General features: G+C 37.9%; 1 protein-coding gene across 1 annotated transcript in view; it reads right to left on the bottom strand.

Moving 5' to 3' along the window:
- Window positions 1-10397, bottom strand: part of LOC126162760 (neprilysin-2-like) — a 219531-nt gene extending 209134 nt beyond the window's left edge. Inside the window, exon 1 of the mRNA XM_049919448.1 lies at window positions 10090-10397. Coding sequence (XP_049775405.1) covers window positions 10090-10121 — 32 coding nt within the window. The 5' untranslated portion in view covers window positions 10122-10397. The remainder of the gene's footprint in view (window positions 1-10089) is intronic.
- Window positions 10398-15943: the final 5546 nt, after the last annotated feature.

Raw genomic sequence — 15943 nt, 5'->3', positions numbered from 1 at the left:
GAGTGGAAAAGCCGACTCGTACAATTTGACCGATAATACTAGCGACACTCAGTGTAATAGCGTTAATCCTCTAATTACTGATAATCAGTGCGTGCCGATCACTAGTAATGATTTTGATCCTAATGGTGAACAAACAAATTCAATTATGTCCACAGTAAATGTAACAATTGAGGACGCGGCACGTTCCGTTACAATGACCGCTACCCAGTTTAACACGCCTGATTTGCAAAATTTACGTAGCGAACAGATAATTGTTTCTAACGAAGGTGAACAATATGCACAAAACACGTCAAGTTTATTTGATTCCGATGTAATGACCAACAGTGCACATCCAATTGGCAAACCTTTTTGTGAATCAGACAATGACCAAACGGTTACCAGTACACAAAACGTGACAAATGCACATACACCATCACACAGCACAGAGAATACAGTAGGTAATATTGGCATGGATCAAGTTATGGCATTATTGCTACAACTTAATGAATATCTCAAACAACAAATTGACGAAAATAATGAAAATCTCAAACAACTACTTAATGAAAGTTTCAAACAGCGGAATGAAATACTCGACAACCATTTCAAACAACTTAATGAAAAATACGACAACCATTTCAAACAACTTACTGAATCGTGCAAACAACTTAATGAAAGTTTCAAACAGTCGAATGAAAAACACGACAACCTTAACGAACAGAACAAACAACTTAGTGAACAGTTTACAGCCGTTACCGTGAAACGTCATGATACTAAAGAACATTTATGTGAGGAAATTAAGGCTTGTGCTAGGAACAGTAGTGAAGAAATTAGATCTGTTGCACAAGAATTAAGTAGTACACGTGTAGGCACAACGAAATTACTTAGAGATGAAAGTAGTGGAGTCACTGAACAATGTTCTGAAAAAGCAAAACAGTTACGCGACGAGTTTAAATTAATGTCAGAAGAACTTTCACACACGCTGGATGCGAAAGTCGATAAGAAATTTGAACAACAGATCAGCCAAATAGACGAACGTTTTAAAGTGACAGAAATGAAAAATATTTCAGTCTCAAACACGATACAGCATACACCACATTCCAAAAATTTGTCACACTTACACAGAAAGTGTAACTTAGGTAATTTACAGAGAGTACGTGAGTTAGATTCCGAACAGACACAGACAAATACATTCTCATACAGTCCTGAACGTGCTCAGACACTCAGAGACGATAATTTTGATCACAAACAGCTTCTATCCGTGAGAAAATTTAAGGTATTTAAGAATTACAGAACACAGATACACTCTTTGGATTGGATACAACAATTTGCTTTTGAATTTTCACCGGCATTACCTGTAATGCAGAAACTAAAATTTATTTGCAGCGCGTAAGTGACCTCAGGGGATTCATTACACTTCGATGAATATGTGCCGTAGCGTGCACAGGGCCCCGAGCCGTAGTAGTGCTATTTCATCTTTAGTTTTCTGCACTGCTGCCTTCTCTTTTACTATCCTTTATATCTATCAGAACAACTCTTCTACTATCGATCTATCTAGAATTAAGAATGAGTGAAGAGAACCTGATATGACAAGTTTTACCTGAAAGTGACAGTTTTCATTAGACACTCCCGAAATGACAAGAACTAAGACACAATTTTAATAACAGAGAAAATTTTGGTTATCAGTAACCGTATAATTATCAGCAACAACAAATACATTTTGGCAACAATAGAGGGTTTTTCATCACAACAGCAACAAAACCAGCCGGTTAGCATACCTAACCAACAATGTAGTCTGCAAGGGCAACCAAGCTTTAATGTTTCGCCGCCTACACGTATAGAGTCGGCTCCACCAAATAGTAAAGCACAGCGACAGGGAAATCACTACGTACAGAAGACACATCATTTCAACTCGTATCGCAACGCGCCATATAGCAACGATTATTATGACAGACGTAAAAGTAATGAGCACGATTTTCAGCGTAACAGTCGGTCTTACCAGCAGCAGAATCATCCGCAACAACAGATTATCATGAATGAACCAGACTGTCGGTATCATCCCGTACCTAATACGTCAGGAAGAAATAACAGAACAGTACAAATAGTTGAAATGCCACAGCATCCTCCCGCAAATAACAACACGGCATAAAGAATTTGACTAGATACAGTACAGGTTGCATCTTCCAGCAACGTAAGCCATACTTTTGACACACAGAATCTTGTTCACGAAAATGTTATTAGTTTTGACGACATCCGATACACGCTTTTGCATGAAAGACATAATCACAACGTATGTAGACAACATCCTTATCTCCAAAGCTAACTGGTCTGAACATAATCTGATTCTGGAACTACTGTTGCAAACTTTTCGTGTACAAGGACTGACAGTCAATTATAACAAATCGCACTTTGGCAAAACTTCTATAAAATTTCTTGGACATGTAATTTCAGCAGAAGGCATTGCGCCTGACCCGGAAAAACTTCAAGCTTTACGTGACATTACTGTTCCTACGACGAAGAAACAACTACGCAGCTTTTTGGGATTAATTAATTTTTTCCGCAAATTTATTCATTACTCTGCTTTAGACACCCCTAGATTATGCCAATTGACGGGTAAAAAACGCTATTTGGTCCTGGGATAGCCAAGCACATTCTGAATTTGCTAATCTGAAACGTGCTTTGTTGAATGCACCACTTTTATCACACCCAGATCTTACTAGAAATTTTTCCAGTGCCACCGACAGTTCTAACACCGCTTTAGGCGTACACATTTTTCAAGAAATTGAAGAACATGGTACTACAGTAATTAAAAACATCGCCTTTGCAAGTCGCACTCTGTCACCTGCTGAACGCAATTATTCTGTCACAGAACTTGAAACATTATGTGTTGTATGGGCATTTACGACATTTAGGCATTTTCTTTATGGAAGACATACGGCCGTTTACACAGATCATAGAGCTATACAGTTTTTACTTTCCACAAAATTTACACACGACAGGTTAAGCAGATGGAAACTTTATTTACAGGAATTTAATTTTACAATTGTTCACATTCCCGGTACACACGATGTTGTAGCAGACGCACTGTCCCGTTCTCTCAGCAACAATCAGCAACACATCGCAACCAACTTCTGCCAAGAAAATTTTAGCGTCATGTATATTCATCAAGTCGCATTTGAAAATTTCATTTCGTCGTCAATACGAGACATAGCACAAGAGCAGAGCAAAGACAACGTATGGAAAGAAATTAAACACCTTTGGCAGGATAGGAATAATGTTACCATCAGAAACCATTACACTGTACGCAATAACATTCCGTTTCGCCGCTCTCACACTGACAGCAACAACTGGTTACTATGCATTCCTGACGAACTTGTTAACAAATTAATTTGGTATACTCATTTAAGTTACGCACATTATGGAGCCAGAAAATGTTTTCTTATACTGAGACAGAACTGTTATTTTGCGAACATGGAGAAACGTATTCGACGAGTTTCAACGTCATGTAAAATCTGCCAGAAAGCTAAATCAGACACGACTTCACATATTCCTCCGTTACATTCCATTGTACCAGTTAAATTGAGACACATGGCCGCTGTAGACATTTTTGGACCGATTCCAAGAACTAATAGAGGTTTTTGCTACTTCTTTGTCGCTGTTGAACTCACTTCGAAATTTGTTACCTTCACTCCGTTACGCAAAGCTACTGTTAAATCTATTTCGAATGCATTTGTAAAACATTTTTTTACTTCATATAGGGCATGTATTGAAAGTAATTTCCGACAATGGACCACAGTTTCGATCTGCAATATGGACCAGTATGTTACGAGCTAGAAACATTTCTCCGATCTATATATCCAAGCATCACGCTTCTTCGAACTCTTGTGAACGACTAATGAAAGAAATTGGTAAACTATGTAGAATATACTGCCATAAAAAACATATTGATTGGGATACACACATACTCTCATACCGGGATGTAATTAACTCCATACCAAATGAATCTACTATGCTGTCTCCGACTGTTGTATTGAAAAACGTTGAACCACCTAACAAAATTAAAGAATTAGTATCCTTTCCTACATCCCGTCGACTACGCCACCATGAAATAATTGACATTGCACCCAACAACATCAAACGTGCCGCAGAGCGCCGGAGACGACAGCAGAAACAGGTTTGTACACGCCGTGACTTTCACATTGGACAGCAGATATTAGTACGTACACACTATTTATCCGACAGAGGAAAGAGTAGATGCAGTAAATTTGAGCTTCTATACGCAGGTCCATATAGAATTCGCAGCATTCCTCACCCCAATGCAGTACACGTCGGAACTTTGAGAACCAGAAAAAGCAAGGGCAATCACCATATTTCCAATATTAAATCCTTTATTGAATGAACATACTTTATGATTTGTCGCACTGTAATGCCATTTGCAGATATTTATATGAACACTTACTGATGATTACCATATTTTTTTTCTGGCAAGTGCCCGGCAAGTTAAGGTTAGCAGGTCGCTTTTCTTGTCGTTAGACATCAGACCGTGCACATTTTCCATTTTTTGTGTATGTATGATTGTTTTCCTGTTTTGTCTGTATGTGCTACGAAATCTTTAAGATATAACAAACACCAGATGACTTTGACATTTTTCCTTATATCTCAATATCTTGACTATAATAAGATGACTTATGAATACTGTTCTGTAATACTCCATACATAGTACAGAAATGTTTAGTAACTAACCAATGAGTGCCAATAATTATTCAAAATGGTTCAAATGGCTCTCGAGCACTATGTGACTTAACTACTGTGGTCATCAGTCCCCTAGAACTTAGAACTACTCAAACCTAACTAACCTAAGGACATCATACACATCCATGCCCGAGGCAGGATTCGAACCTGCGACCGAATCATTATTCAAATCTGTCGATACACTAATGTAATTCTCAATGATGGCTAGCATAAGACTTAATGTCCTTCACCTTCTGACCTATATACCAGAAATTACTGCAATATCCGTTTCTCCTGTCCATCCTCATGATCATGGAGCACTATATTTGGTTTTTGCACTAATTCTACGTTGAAGTAAGAGTACGGATTCTACAATAATGTGGTGTCGACAAATTATGGTCCTACTGTTTGGTGTACCTAATGTACTACCAAAATGATAACATTGAATATTAATACAACATTTCAGTGTCTTGGCTACACTGATAAATACTTCAGGGAAGAGAACTTCAGATTGTCTCACTTGGTGTTGTGCTTCTGTAGAAAGATATGGACTTTCAGTGCAGCTACGTGCAACCTACTGTGCTACAACCATGATGCAATCCTTCCCATTCCTTTCCTAGTTCTTGTAAAATGGTAAAGACTTATGCAGTGCGTTTAAATTCGTGTAAAATGATAAAGACATATACAGTGCGTGTGCACTTCATTTCATTTGTCAATAAGATCAGTTGTCCTAAATATGCTAAAGACTTCTACAGTGCGTGTGCCTTTTATTTCACTCCTTCATATGTCTAATTCATGTAAAAATGCTTAATACTTTTACAGTGGGTGTGCACTTTATTTATTTAGTTCTTGTAAAAAAATGCTAAAGAGTTATACAGTGCGTGTGCACTTTATGTCATTTGTATTTTGTACTCACTGCATATACATTTTGTCATGTTCTGAACTCAGTGCTTGTGCACTCTATTTCATTTTTTATTATGTTCCCCACTTATCAGTAATGTGTCTACTCTGTGACTGTAGACTTAGTAAACTAAATACATTATAGAAAAATTTGTTGCTCATGGCAAGTCCAATTGACTCACCATCGCTGCCAAATTTTTGCCCCCCCCCTCCCCCACACCAGTGGAGAGCTATGTAAGAGGTCCATGATTAAGAAATTTGTTGTTAGCGCATTCGAGCCGATGTAATTTCCATGGATTGCTCACGCGCTGCCTGCGATATGTAAGGTATAAGAGAATCTCAGACCAGAGAGCAGTGTTGTATGTAGTGGCAGTAAGTAGTTGCTAGCGAGCAGTCTTGTGTATCGAGTTGGCTGGGCCGGTCGCGGTGCAGCGATGGCGGAGCCTGAGCGTTGTAGTATAAGGTAAAAGCAGCCTCGCGCATATGTAGTATTGTTAAATCAACTCCCATGTAAATGTTCCTAAAAATCTCTTAATAATAATATTTCTTATAAAAAATTAACTTTTGATAATCATTCATCGCAATTTAAAGAATTTACTGATTTCTCCAATCCATGGTCATCCCGATTATTGTAAAGATAAATCAGTTGTTTCCTTTTATACATGACAAATCTATCTGCCAGCATTGCACAGGGCTGTGCCAGAATAACTTTTTATAGGAGCAGATATATATGCGTTATATGGCGACCTTATTGAGGTAAGAATTTTCAATTTTTTTCAGAATGATCTTTCAGGACCATGACGCAGCACTGCTGAGGTCCAAAATTTACCAGTTTAAATTCACAGTCATTATTGAAAGGCTATAAGCGAGCGACAAAATTTTACTGAGAGATTAGTCGAATTTAATTATTGATAGGTTACGCAATTTATTCTTTGGGAGGTTACACTAAATGTGAATATTATTCTTATTATTTTTTATTTTTGTGGGCAGGTTACAAGGTCCCATCCGCGGAAGTTCGGCCGCCGGGTTGCAAGTCTTATTTCAGATGACGCCACAGTGGACGACTTGCGTGTTGGTGATGATGATGAGAACAACACAACACCCCGTCCACGAGCAGAGAAAATCTCCAACCCGGCCAGGAATAGTGTGGGGGAGGGACGAGTTGATGAGGGGATACCTAATTAATTAATTAATTAGGTATCAGTCTGATATTAAAACTGGTGCAATATCGGAGAGGGGTAGGGTGGGGGGAGCGTCCACCATTTTGAATAAATTAAAAGTCTCGTGGTATGTACTTTGCTATAATAGTTTAAAGTCGCCTCCAACTAGTACTCCATGACCTGAGTATTTACGCACTTAATGGTCTGGTTCATCAGTCTGCTAACCACATCTGTATTGGAAGTTACAATTACAATAACTTGTAATTATATAAAAAATCAAGGAAGATAAAACAATAAATTTCGGGCTTGCCCATGACACCATAATTCTCCCAGGTGCAACAGATGACTCTGGAGAGCTGTTAACTCGAACGGTTAGTGTATTGAAGAGAGGTCGTAAGATGAACTTCAACAAAAGTAATGGAATGCAGTCGAATTTGGTCAGATGATGCTGACATAATTAGATTACGATATGAGAAACTAACTATGGATGCGTTTTGATATTTAGGCAGCAAGGTTCACTATATCCGAAATAGGGAGAATAAAAAATGCTAACTGACGACGGTAAGAAAAGTATTTTATAAAAAGAGCAATTTGTTAACATGCAGTACATCGTGGCGACCACAACCACAGATCAGACATCGAAAGCCTTTGAAAGTCATGCAGGTGAACTGCCTACGAAATCTTGTTGCTGGGTGCTAAGGTACTGCTGGCATAGCAGGTGTGCTACAGTTTGCCACAGCAGTGGGCTGAATGTCTGCATGCAGGCCCTGTCACAACATGGCTACCAGTCAGATGCTGGAGCACAATCACAGGTGGTTCCGGGTCGCAAGACGGTGCTGCCGAAGAAAGTAAAGAAGAAAGGCCTACTCTATAGGCTGTCCTCTTCGGGCACTCTGGAGTACTCCAAGGTCCCGAGCTCGGTGTGGGTCACCCTGACCTGTAATTGATGGCCTCTGCAGCGCCAGAGGCGCCCAGCTGACGTCAGACCGCCGCGGCCTTCCAGTGCTATTCTACGCACCGCCGCGAGCCGACCTGCCGAGTACAGAACCTCATCACTTACTGAGCCCCTTGATACCGCGCTCACCGCGATACTGGTACGACACACCTGACCACACCTTGCACACGCCGTTCAGGGACCGAAATGATCCCACTGACTGACAATGTTGTCCGAAGCGCAGGCACCAATCCAATTGATCACATTTTGTTCAAAATGGTTCAAGTGGCTCTGAGCACTATGAGACTTAACATCTGAGGTCATCAGTCCCCTAGAACTTAGAACTACTTAAACCTAACTAACCTAAGGACATCACACACATCCATGCCGGAGTCAGGATTCGAACCTGCGACCGTAGCAGCCGCACGGTTCCTGACTGAAGCGCCTAGAACGGCTCGGCCACAACGGCCGGCTAGAATTTTGTATTTCAGGCTAGTCGCACTGAATAATCAGTGATAACAAGCAACAGAGCACTATCTGAACTGAGCACGTGGTGACTAATGGAAATTTGTTCCTAGCCGGTACCCGAACCCGGATTTAGCGCTTATCTTGAGCAGTCGCAAGCCATCTGAACATTCTTCCGAGCATGACTCGGACTTTCACTGGCACTGATGTACCCATCAATGATTCCCGCACACTACCGGCTGAGGTCTGCCGCGGATTACGTGCGAATAGACTAGCACCCCTGGGAGAAAGGAATCTCACGAAAGCCAGATAATTCGACTCCATTTCTGCCACAGAAATTCCATTATGTTGGCGTCTAGGAGGCTAATTAATATCATTTTATGTCGTCACATGTCGACTGATTCTGTCCTCATCGAGCCATTTCTATAATTTCAATAAATATAAATAAAGTGGCATTAATTCAAGTATCGATGATTGGTTACATAAGTAGTACAAGAGTTTTGTTGGTCGCCGAACATGAAGAAAGCTTTATACAAGTTTTTTTAAAAAAAATAGCTATGAACGTAAATTTTAATAGTTAAGAAGTAATTACCAAATGACGTAGCTATTTAAAAAACAATAACAAAGTTTTTAAAAACGCAGTTTTATATTATACAGAGCCATCTCCTTTTTGATGTGTTAGATGTGAAAAATCTGGCACAATCTCCTCTGCTGATATGGTTATTATTAATGTTAATATTACTTATGATTAATATTATTTAATGTTACTGTTATTTCTGCTATTTGTTATGTTTCATAGTTTACTACATTGTGAAAAGTGATCAACCAAAATGCGCTTAATTAGTACTCGAAGAATTCCTTTTAACTTCTCTTTTATGAATCAGCTTGTGAACGACGTGCAGTTGTCTCACTTCTGCCAAAGCGAACTGCAGGAAAACTAAATGTATTTCAGTATGTTCCCATTGTAATTCCATCATGAAATTTGGCACACACATAAACAAAAAGTGTAAGACTGATATTCATTTACTCAACCGGAAACTTTTGAGTTATGAAATTGTAAGTAATTTAAAAAATTCGGTTTGGGAACATTTAACATTTGCATGAGTATGGTGACGTATCAGATTATTTAAAACTTATAAGAAACTGAATAAAACGATACAAATTTCTAATCTATAAATCAAGCACTTTTTGAGATTTTGCTATTTTAGGGTTTGAAAATGTAACGAAAATCCTGTCCGTTTTCGAAAATTTAAATTGTAATCACTCAAAAATGAGATTGTTAAAGTCCTTTAGTTTAGGATTCTACCATATTTTTATAGGCAGAATAAAGTGGCAAAAAGCTACAAAACTCCAAATGACTTAAGTTAAAATTCAAGTTTTTATGGTTTCATTTCACACAGAATAACCCTGCAAACTCTTAAGAATTTTTACAACTCATAACAGATGGCTGTATGGCCTGCATGAAAAAGTAATCTTTCATTTTCTGAATAAATGAACTTCACTTCCGACACATACGGACAAATGTAGATTTTGCATACTTGTCAAGTGGAGACATGCAGTCCTATAAACAGCCTGAGACGACTTTTAACATTACTTTGCTTGTAATTTCCTGCTTAGTTCACATGTTGTCATATGTAGTTCACAACATTTTGATGTATACCCAAGAAACACTGTGATCTATACAAAAAAAATTATAAATAAAATTTTACAAATCTAAGCTGTCAAGATTATTGGTAAGTTACGAATCCACCTCTATTATAGCAATATAAAAATAGAATTAAACAAAAAAGTTTATGAAATTATTGCACGTTTAGCTGTTGTCTAAAATAATGTACGGAAAGCATTATGTAGAAATCGAACAGCGCGTTGGTGTTAGTTTTGCTATGCAGTAAGAGAAATCACAAGAAACCAAAGATTACTCACTTTATAATGGTATGCGTAGCGCTGTTCGCCATCGTGGTTGGAGGAAAAAAAGCCCTGAACAATTAATTATTACGGAAAATCTGCCCCTTTCGGCTTTTTATCACTGTTTGTCTGCGTATGATTTATTTCCGCTGCGTTCCGGTACAGGATTTTCGGTTTTCGGTTAAGAAGCGCGGAACGTCGATTGTAGAAGCACAGAGCAACCGTTTATACAGTACCGTCGAAGGACTCCGATACGAGTGCAAGAGACGCGACTGTTCCACGTGGCACCACAGTCAGTTACTCCCACTGCCGCCGCTTGACGGCTGTTGTCGAGCACTGAGGTGGAAAGACGGCGGCACAACAGGTCGTGAGCGCGCTGTCACGTGGGTGGAAGGGCGAAGCGAGGCAAAGAGTGGCCAGTTCAGCTTCTTTCCCGCTGATCTGCTTAATCTCACTGGCGTGCTCACGAGAAAAAGTAATTATTCCCACCTAAAGGGATTTGAAGATTATTATTTCCTTGTTGCTGGTTATTTTTGTAATATGAAGTCCATCCAGTTGGTTGCCGGCTAGATAATTTTTTCTTCTGCTCCTTTTCTATCTTCTACAACACGAAGAACATTAGTCCTAGAGAAAAAATAAATAGAATCCTTTTTTGTAGGTATTTTGATGTACTTCAGTTTCATACTTGGAAAAATTTTCGCCAGATGCCGCCGTTTTGGAGATACCCAAGTAAAACGTAGAAAAGCCACCTTTACACGCCGTCCTATCCCCACGCTCACAGCCCACCTGTCAGAACTCTTAGCTCGTTGTTCATGACACTCCCGCTACCACTGTACAAATATTTACTACTACACGAGTATTTTCCCAATTTTCCCTCGTTGACTGGACTAGTTAATAGAAAGTATTTACGATTGTTTTAGCCATACATTGTCGCAAAATTCCAACACTGTTCAAGTACAACATGTTTATACAACCCAGTATCTCAAACTACCAGTGGATGAAACTGTTTCAACGTTTAGACTTGGAACAAAAGTCTGCTGACATTTCTGATACAAATGAATGGAGATGAAAGCATTGCAGAAATATTGCAGCAGAAAAACTTTGACACTTTTGATGGAGATGTAAGTCGTTCCGTGATTCCCCAGTATTTAGCATCCATAAACTGCATATTATGCGACAGTCCACTTCAGATGTTTCAAATCAGTTAAAACGGCTTTAACTATTTATTTGGGAAGCAGAAACTTAAGTTGTGGTGGGCCACCAGAGGTGCAGACACACTGCAGTTCTTGTAGAAATAATGATATTGGTGAGTCATCAAAGGTGTAGACCCACTGTAGTCCTTATAGAGATGGCTAGCAGCCATCTGCTGTGACTGTGCAGGTGCACAATCACCATTGAAGGGTCTTGCGGAGAATATAGCAAGTCCATAACCACCACTTGTGCACTCACAAATTTTTTTTTTAAATGTCCTTAGAACCAGCAATGCTGTTATCCAGTCCCTTGCTGAATTATTAACACACGTGCAAACACTAACAGTCCCTACTTCTCACATATTGTCCATATCCTATGACCAACAGAAACGTGTGCAGTGAAATGGAACTTACAAGTTATTTAATTTGATGAACTGGTGTCAATTACAATTTTATAACACGAAAATACAATTACAAAGGTACAAAATACATCATTAAAAACATAACAATATAGATAACATTTTGTAGTACAGGCTTTACAACAGAATAGAAATAAACATATACATCAGTGTTACAGGAATTATAACATGAGTACAAAAATAAAAGATCAGAATCACTTTTGAAACATCAACTTCACACATGACCATTAAAACAAAACAGAATAAATAATGTCTAAGCATATTTATAAGGTAAATAACATATTATTAATGCCAATTATATTTGAGTATAACAGTATTCCTCATCATAGTGAATATAGCTTAGTATTAGAAGAAGAAAAAATTCTATGAAACTACACAGAGACAGGAAGAAAACAACTACACAAGGGTACACAAACACATAGTGGGATAACACAAAAGGAAAGGACAGGGTTTGTTTCACTGCAGTATTTTGCATGGAGATCTCCCTTCGTTCATCATTATTCCCAAAAGTCCTATCTAAGCCTGCTTTCTGTATTCTGTTCACATCCTCTGTCAAAAATAGTTTTTCTCCACTGTGCACTACTTTTTTTTTTTGCCAAACCTTTTTCGTATAGCTTCTCAATGCATTTCTTCCAATTCGTCATAACTCATTGTCTTATAGGCTACCCCCTCTTAAGCTAACTTAAATCTACTGAGCTCAGATGCTAAACTAAGGGACGAGGCAATGCAGCAGCACATAACAAATTAACACAAACAGCAATGCAAAAAAAATGGAAAATTGCAAAGCAAGCTACAGTACATCTAAATTACCAAGCAATGCAACATTACAACTAATATGAGCCAATGTGCAGCAACAAGAAAACTAAATTCGTAGTAAAACTGGCTTAACAGCGTAATACAAAGTCAAATTCTGTAACATTATGCCTGGCAAACAGCAGCAGCAAATATAAAAAATATAAAAAATATAAAACTTATATCTATACGTGACAAAGCTCAAGCAGAAAAAATATTACAGTAAAAACAACAATGCAGAAAAGGAAAATGTATATTCACATCTTAATGTCTATGTAATTAAAGTGGTGCACCACAACAACTTATTGTAGAAAGAAATATTACGATGTACTTGAAAAGAAAATTATTTGTTACTGTTACTAGTTCCTTCTTATTGTTCTTTCCTTTCCAAGTGCTCCTTTTTTAAAGAACGTGGATCATAAAATAATTATTTAATAGATCTGTTGACAGAAAGTGTTCACATTAGCAAATGCATTTTATTTTATAAAAGCAATGCTGCAACACAGCTGGAAACCAGATATCAAATGAAATAAGCAATTATGCAAACCAAAGCATAAAAATATCATTCAGTAGCTATGTGGCATTTCGTAAGTCAGTAGCTCTCAACTCTCGTAGAAAGACACTTGTCATAATCAGGTGTGCAGACGTACGAATATTTCCCATCAATTCATAAGCATTTCAGTAATTAGCACAAAGTGCGAGTAATCATATGTTTTCAAGTAACGAGCGTGTCGCATTAGCGATGCCCTCTACAAAGGAATGTCAACAGCGAGGTTAATGGCCTCCTTCTTTCTCCATCTAATGGCTTTCTTTTGTCAGACGACTACCTCTCAGCTGGCCACGACGCATTACGTGCAGGTGGTCACTTAACTTTCTTACGGAAATATTTACAACAGCAGTTTCCGCTACAGTGACAGTCTCATATAAAAATTTCACAGGTCGAGAATTTACGTTGCAAATGTGTAGAAACAAAATCCTATGAATATAACAGTGTCCAAAAAATTCTTCGCCGGCATTGTGATACGTTCACGCATTTACACACACATTTCATAACTCTTAAAGTACGATTCTTGGTTTCCAACATCCTTTTTCACAAGTCATGAGTCCCCAACTTCTATTCATTATTCATATACATATAAACACGTAATCACATTCCTCATATATGGTAGCATCATCTTATTGACATAAACATACCTCAACAGCATAATACACATCGTCGTCAAAAAAAATATCATAACACCTCAGTCAAATCTCAAAAAAGTCGTAGCTTTCTGGAATAATTTCAAACCATAAAAAATATTCTCTGCTCATTTCAATAGTGTCATCTGCCTCAAACGTACTTTAAAAATCATGATCTCATACCAAATACATCATTCAAAGCTCTCATAGTATCACAATGGTTCCGAAAAAATATGAAAGTTCACACAGTACAGACAAAATACAATTTCGTAAATGTGAAGTTATCCAACGGTGTAATTACGTAAACATCTGTCACTGATGTAGTAAAAAAAATGATTATCTCTCAGTTAAATGATCAGATAGCTGTGTAATTTATGTGTTAGAGAAATATGGTACCGATGTGTAAAGTTGTGTAAGCAAATAACATATTAGCTAGGGCTCCTTGTGCTTGCCAAACACATGGTACACAAAGTAGGCGTGTACCCCCCTGAGGATTAATGTAATTATACCCTCAGGTGTAACAGATTACAGCAATGGAATGAAATGTATCACGGAAAACTTTCTTTGTAATTCAAAAATCTTTAAAAATAAATGTTTTAAGTACAAAATTAATCACTCAAATACGTGTCCTGTAGCGCTAAATGTGCGTCTTGCTGTAAGATAATCTCTGTGGAAGTGTCGTAGTTATTGTCCTCCAAAAGCTAAGTTCAGCAGAAGCCAATGTACTTACCTCATGATAAACAAAAGTGAAATGCTTTGCGTATAGATTTCTTAGTTATTACGCTTATTGTTGTGATGAAGAAATTACTGTGCTGTAACGTATTGTTGTGCTACGGAAAAGGCTGTCTCATTGTAGCTATACCACAAAAGTTACTACTAAAACATGTTTTGCTTCCCAGAATAATACAGAAAAACTGTGCAGATATGAAACAGAAACACCGCAGACAGATTCTAAGTCTGACAAAGCATACTAGTAATGTAAAGTGAAAAGTTATATGGCAAAGATAAAGTTAAAAGGCAGATTATCTTTCAATAAACGGTTTTACATGTGAAATGTGGTGTAAACCTTTACTCTTCCTAGTACGCAGAGTTTCAACTTCAACGCAATTATCATGTGGTATACGTCGGATTCTGTAAGTTCCATTGTAAACTAGAAAGAATTTGTGACTCAAGTGTTTCTTCTTATGTGACAATGAATGAGCTTTAATGAGAACTTTCTGACCAATATATAATTTCTTTGCATTTGCTTTACTGTGTAGTTTTCTCCTTTTGTCTGCTGCAGATTTTATATTTTTAAGAGCCAAATCAATTATGTCTTTGTGTCGAAGTTTACGTGTATTCGGGAAAGGTACAAGCTCTCTGATTCTGTTCGGAGATTCTACATTCTTCAGTACAAGAGTAGGTGGTAAAGCAGTAGAGTCATGAGGCATTTCATTCAGCACGTTTTGAAATAAGTGTAAATATCTGTCCCAATGCTGATGCTTTCTGTGACAATAAAGTCTGCAAAGCTTATTGATTTCTTTCATAATCCGTTCGGAGGGGTTACAATGTGGTGAATACAATGAAATAAAAACAGGTTTGATTTTATGGTTCCGAAGCATGCGTGACCAAACAGCAGATCTGAATTGCGGTCCGTTATCTGAAATGACTTTACTAACGTGTCCAACTTCACGTAAGAAATTTTTAACAAAGGCGTTGGATACAGACCGTCCAGTGGCTTTACGTAACGGAGTGAAAGAAATAAATTTTGAAGTAAGTTCAACAGCGACTAGAACGTACGAAAATCCATTCGATGTTCTGACAAGGGGTCCCAAGAGATCAACAGCAGCAAATTCTTTTAATTTAGAAGGAATAATAGGAAACAACGGAGCACGATGTGAGATAGTAGATGGTTTCGCCTTTTGACAAAGTTTACAAATAGACAAGACTCTTCGAATTCTCTTTTCCATATTGTTAAAATAACACATCGTTCGAAGAATATGATAACATTTTCGTGGACCAAAATGTGCGTAGCTGAAATGAATGTACCAAATGAGCTTATTAACAAAATCGTCAGGAATGCAAAGTACCCATAGCTTGTCATCAACAGTGCAGCGTTTGAAGAGTATGTTGTTTCTAACCAGGTAATAATGCCGAATCTGAGTGTGTGTCTTTTCATGCCATTTACTTTTGATGTCTTTCCAAATCGGATCTTTATCTTGTTCATGAGCAATGTCCTTTAAAGATGTGGTGATGAAGTTTTCAAAGGGGACTTTCTGAATGTAAAGAATACTGAAATTTTTCTCAAGGTTG

The sequence above is a fragment of the Schistocerca cancellata genome, chromosome 2 (genome assembly GCF_023864275.1).
Source record: "Schistocerca cancellata isolate TAMUIC-IGC-003103 chromosome 2, iqSchCanc2.1, whole genome shotgun sequence".
Classification (NCBI taxonomy): Eukaryota; Metazoa; Arthropoda; class Insecta; order Orthoptera; family Acrididae; genus Schistocerca; species Schistocerca cancellata.
Note: the sequence above shows the minus strand (reverse complement) of the source record. Positions and strands in the feature narration are given on the sequence as shown.